The sequence below is a fragment of the Porites lutea genome, chromosome 10, assembly GCF_958299795.1.
Source record: "Porites lutea chromosome 10, jaPorLute2.1, whole genome shotgun sequence".
Classification (NCBI taxonomy): Eukaryota; Metazoa; Cnidaria; class Anthozoa; order Scleractinia; family Poritidae; genus Porites; species Porites lutea.
The window spans coordinates 3,480,021-3,485,461 of record NC_133210.1 but is presented as its reverse complement, the minus strand read 5'-3'; the positions used below and the strand labels follow the sequence as shown (position 1 = coordinate 3,485,461).

Below are 5,441 nucleotides of genomic sequence, written 5' to 3'. Positions count from 1 at the left end.
TAGCATTTGAAACCATGTGATCGTAAACTTGATTAAAAACGACTTTAATAAATCTATAAAACACATGCATTCTTGTATATCCTTCAAAGCAAGCAATTGGTATCAAGAGGAGATAAAATACTCTAGGTGAAATAATAAGTTTGAATTGACGTGCAAACCAATTTTTTCTCTGCATGCTTTAAATCAGGAGAATCAAGAGAGGATCAAGGGATAGGGGTATCCTCTCCTAACAGAAATAACTAATTTTTCCTAAGAGGGTTTTCGCACCCATAAAGGTACCGGTCTGAAACTCCTCGTGGTGTCGATAGAGCAGTAAAATAAGGGGAAAAATACTTGAAAAATCAAAACGGTCTTGCAGAAATACCTGAATGTGTGTCAAGAAGCACCAAAGTAAACATTATGATATTTAAATTCCCTTAGTTTATATCAGCATGAAACCGATCGAAAAGAATAATTTAAACAGCGATAGCGCCTTCCTTGTTCATATTATCCATGTATCTGCTCAGTTTGGAACGATTAAAACTACATTACCGTACTATTTCCGAATCAAAACTGGCTTATTATGGTCCGATGTCAGATAATGTGTTAACAAGGGCATCGTCTTTAAGACGAAAGAATCGTGACACTCCCTGCGTCGAGTAACTGGTAAAGGACATGGTTTAGCCAGCGTTGCAATGGTCATCTGTGTTGTTGAACACACGAAAGCGAGGCAAAATGTTCCACTAACATCCGGCGAGATTAGAGGTAGTATCTGAGTGAATAGGTCTGCTCAGTGTTCTCAGCAATTTTAAAACAGAGTTTCACCCACCCAATAGTTAAAAGGCAAAAGAAAAAACAATGGGGGCGGGGAGGGAGTGGGGACAGTGACACTTTTTCAGACACGTTTTATTGATGTTGTGAACTGCCAGATAGCATTCCATGTGTAGAATGGGTACTCAGAAATAAAAGAAGCAAGCCAAAGAAAGAATCCAATGACAAAAACTGGTTATCGTAATCAGGATCTTTATCTGGATTAACATCTATTTACCATTCCTTTCAAGTAATCCTAAAAGAATGTTAATTTAAAAGAAATTATGCAGCTCGAAAATTCGCCACCCCCCATACCTTTTTAATGGTTAGTCTGGCTTTAAGTCAGACAGCTGGTCAGACATTTTAACCCGCGCGGTGAATTGAAGAGTTTCAGCTCATGTCGATGGAGTCTTGACGAAGTATTATCCTTGTAAGTTTTCTAGGGTTTTGTGATGCTGCATTAATTTGTGATGACAGCTGAACATCTACGTAGCTGGAGTGAAATTCAAAGCTTTCTTCTGCAGATCCGTCGGTTACAAGTACCGGGGAAATTCCGGTCTGTGTCAGTGAATAAAACGTAGGGGAATCATCTGATGTACCCTGGGGAGATCTGTATGAAGGGCTCTCTGGGGGTATGACGAAAAACGAATGATACCTCTCTTGTATTAGAGCTCCGACATCCTTTAAACGGGAATCAACATCTTCACTCAAAACCTTTTCAAATAAATTATGAATCCCCTGTTTTGCTCTTTCTCTTTTTAGCTCTTTTGCCATAGCGTGGTACTGCTCTAAAGCTTCTTTGGCCTCAACATGGTTGTAGTATTCAAGACTAGGTATTCGTAGATACCTTCCTTTTTCTACCCATCGACGAATGCAGACAGAAGTAAAAAGAACGAGCATAAATACGAGCAACAGCGTCCATCCAGCAATCTGACTGCGTGTTTTATAGCCTTCTTCTATCTCTTTTGATCGAATGCCTAGCTTAAAATGGCATCTGTCAGTTGCATTTGTAGCAGTTGAAATTCTATCGACGGGAGGTCCAAAGTATGCGCAAGTGTAGTACTTCTGCTGCAAAAAAGATAGAACCAACCAGGCGACTGGAGCAATGCTTGCTCGGGTCATTGCATGAAATACAGCAAATAATAACTTGAAATAGCGACGGACAAGTTTGCTCCTGGCCTTCCCTACGTTGCTTTTTCTCGGGCCAGTACGCGGCCATGAAGTTTTATCCAGCAAAATTCCTGGGAAAAACAGAAGGAAGGCCGGGCCCCATAAAAATACTTGTCCATAAGCAAAATGTCTTTGACATGGACAGTTAAACACAACTTCCTCGACAATCTCCTCGACTCCCATCGTCAAGGCGGCGATAGAGCAATACATCAAGGATTGGCGAGATTTCTTGAAGAGCACAGTAAGGCTGGATATTATTGTATTCATTGCAATTCACAAACGGTAGGCGAACTAGAGGTACGATAAAGTATTTAAAAACTCGGGAATTAGTTAAGAATTGATATGAAATAGTTGTAGCCTCATGAGCCTAGTGCGATTTAAAAGGTTACAATAAAAGGAAGCTTATATTCAAAATTAGTTTTCAGTTTCAAATGAGTTGGGTTTTGCTAAACATGGAATTATGACGATTCGAGTGTTGGGGTGGGATGTCTATATTAGAAACCGCAAAACCGCAAACTGTTTCAAAGGTCCAAAACAGCTATTCTTTTCTGCAATTACTTTTTTACTTAAAACTGAAAACAGAACGACTAAAGACTGCCCAACAGATCAGAAAAAAATCTTCTTTTCGGGAATTGTCTTTTTGTTTAAAACCGGAAACCTCACGGCCCGGACTTAACTGAATATCAAATACGAAAAACCGTTTTAATATTGGCTGAAAACCGAAAACCGCAACGCATCCGCAAACGCAACCAGGAAACTCTAAACCGCAAGAGGCACAAAGCCGATCCCAAAAATGGTCAAATCCGCAAAACTGAAATTTCCAATGCTCTCATCAGGTGATCTTAATTTCGTTTTCGAACTCTGGAAGGGCCGTTGCAAGAACCACTACAGTAACGAATGAACTCAAATAATGTTGAAGACAACACCTATTTTTAGTAACTAATTTTTTTTATAGAGAACTGAATCAGAAATTGTGTGTGTGTGTGTGTGTGGGTGGGGGGGGGGGGGGGGGGCGTGCTTTGGATGGAGAAGGATGCTTATGGTAATGAATGAGGTGCGTTATTATAGAAATGAGTAATAATTCCTCCCTGCATTCGAAAGGTGAGTTTAGATTACCTAGTAATCCTATAAGATAAGTGCTTAGCCTAGAATCTTTGCCTCACCTTTGGTATTGTTGTCCTGTATCTTTGCGAAAGAAACGTAACAAAAAAACTCTTAGAACGAAAGAGGAGCAGCGGTACAACGCCACCGTAATTCTTGCAGTCTCTTTAAGCAATTCTCTTATCTGACGGTAGTTTAATAATTATCATCATTTATTCATCGTATAAAAATACATGTCAGATGTTACATTGAAATTTTAAGAAGCAAGCACAAAGTACAGTTGTATCCAAGTAAAGAAAAAACATTAAAAATTATAAAATCTAATCACACAGCTAGGTAATACTTTTTTTTAATCTCGGGAAAAAAGCTATTTTCAAAACGTTTATTGGCAAGTAAATTGAACAAAAAAAATCCTAAAGTAAAATCTAAAATCTATACAGCTAAGTTATACTGTGACACTGGATAAGCTGTTGCATTCCTATTCCTATGCAAAAGTAATTCCTTGAATTTACTAATTAAAAGTGTTACCCCGCATTGCATGCCATTTGCATCCGTCCAGTCTGTAAAATTTGACAAGGCAATGTCATGCAGATCGACCAGGTAAACCCAGTCTAGGGATAGTTACTAAGAAAGTAGGATCATCTGCATATTTAAATAAAGATATATCATCGCGCTCATCTCTTTCTAAGCTGAAGGGTCATTCAGGAACAAATTGAAAAGATCGGTCCGCTAACACTGCCCTGCGTTGTACCTTTGTTTACAATTTTTCCACTCGCATGTTACGCTATACTGTACGTTTCACTGAAGTTTCGTTCATCGAGGTCTTTTTCATGTATTTAATATAACTACTACCTTGGCCCAAGGCAAAGCCTTTAAATTAAGAAAGACGTGAATCTCATTTTTTTAAGAAAGCATCTCTGTGACTGTAAAACCGGCGTATGTCTAGTTAGTTTAAGTACATCAGTGCATGCGTTCATGTTAATATGTAAATTAATTAATATACGTTTCACATTGTAAATACTTTGCAGTTTCGTTTATTTTAAGGGACGGACCATTAGAAAACTTATGGAGGAAGGGGGGGGGGGGGGGGGGGCGAAGTACAAAAAAAAGATTCGCGCAAGGGAAAATTAAATGAAAAAAATTCATGCACGCCAAAAAATCCTAAAAAATATTCATGCTATGGCCTGAAAAAAATTCATACAAAGAATTTGATAACGAAAAAAAATTCCTGCGGCTCGAAAATTCCCCTCCCCCCCATAACTTTTCTAATGGTCCGTCCCTAACTTATGTTCTTTGGTTTCTTTTTGTAATTTGTTATAGTTTGATGATGATGGCGATGTTTTCGTTTGGCTTGTGAGTTGAAAGGAAAGGCAGAAATGTCTCAAAAGTAGTAGGACAAAATACGGCTCAAAAGCTGTTTTCTTAAAGAAATTACTTGCCAATGACAAAATTGCATTCTCCTTCTCCAACAAATAATTTGCCTTCTAAGAGTTACATCAAACAATACAAACAACGCCTGAAAGTGAACTTTGAATAACTATTAGGCTAACAAGTTTTCAAATTATTTGTTTCAATTTAATCTTTTTCAAGTTTGTCCATCCGTGTCCGACACTCGCTCCTTTAAGTCCTGTCTTTAAAGATACGGTCTGCAAGTCAGTGTGAAATTTGTCATTGTTGAATTTGATATTTTTCTACACTACTCTTGAAGAAGGAAATCTATTTCACATTAATTGAAAAAGTGACCATTATTACTTTTGAATTTACTATGAGATGACTGAGACATATTATAAGTTTCGAAACGTTGGAGTCTGTGAAATAAATCTTAAAAAAGTGTGACTCACTATCAATTTGTCCTTATAGGAACCATTTCTCTCTTACTTTCACAATGTGTGGACATCCGGTTGAACCCAGTAGGGTTGAAACCTATTCATTTTCTCCTAAAAAGGTCTTTCCGACGGACATAGAATACGTAATTATTATACAGTGGAGTTACGAATCGTTATGCTGAAACAAAAGATTCTTAATCAGTAATGCATTCGCTCTCGGGTCAGTTGGACGGGAAGGGCTTCTTCTCTTCCTCCGTAAGTCTCGCAGCGTTTTCTGTACTCCTTCTTCTACCGTAAAATTCCGAAAATAAGCCCCGAGGCTGATATTTTTCAAAGGCCCTTTTTGAGGGGCTTATTTTTGGAGGGGCTCATATTCGGAGGGGCTTATCTGTACGGAGGAAAATTTGCGTTTCAAAATCGATTGGGCTAGCCTTATATTTGGAAGTAAATTTACCGTTTTTGCTTTGTTTTACTTTGTATTTGAGGGCAATTTTACAGGTACAAGCCCCAGGGGGGCTTATATTTGGAGGGGCTTATTTTCTTAATTTTACGTTA

General features: G+C 38.2%; 1 protein-coding gene across 1 annotated transcript; it reads right to left on the bottom strand.

Moving 5' to 3' along the window:
* Window positions 1-876: 876 nt before the first annotated feature.
* On the bottom strand, window positions 877-2,293 carry LOC140951054 (calcium homeostasis modulator protein 6-like). The gene has a single exon (XM_073400278.1). The coding sequence runs from the start codon at window positions 2,224-2,226 to the stop codon at window positions 1,180-1,182; it is 1,047 nt and encodes a 348-aa protein (XP_073256379.1). The 5' UTR covers window positions 2,227-2,293; the 3' UTR covers window positions 877-1,179.
* Window positions 2,294-5,441: the final 3,148 nt, after the last annotated feature.

What these genes read in the sequence shown, in the direction of transcription:
- LOC140951054 (XM_073400278.1), bottom strand. Translation starts at nt 2,226, where the DNA reads ATGAATACAATAATATCCAGCCTTACTGTGCTCTTCAAGAAATCTCGC.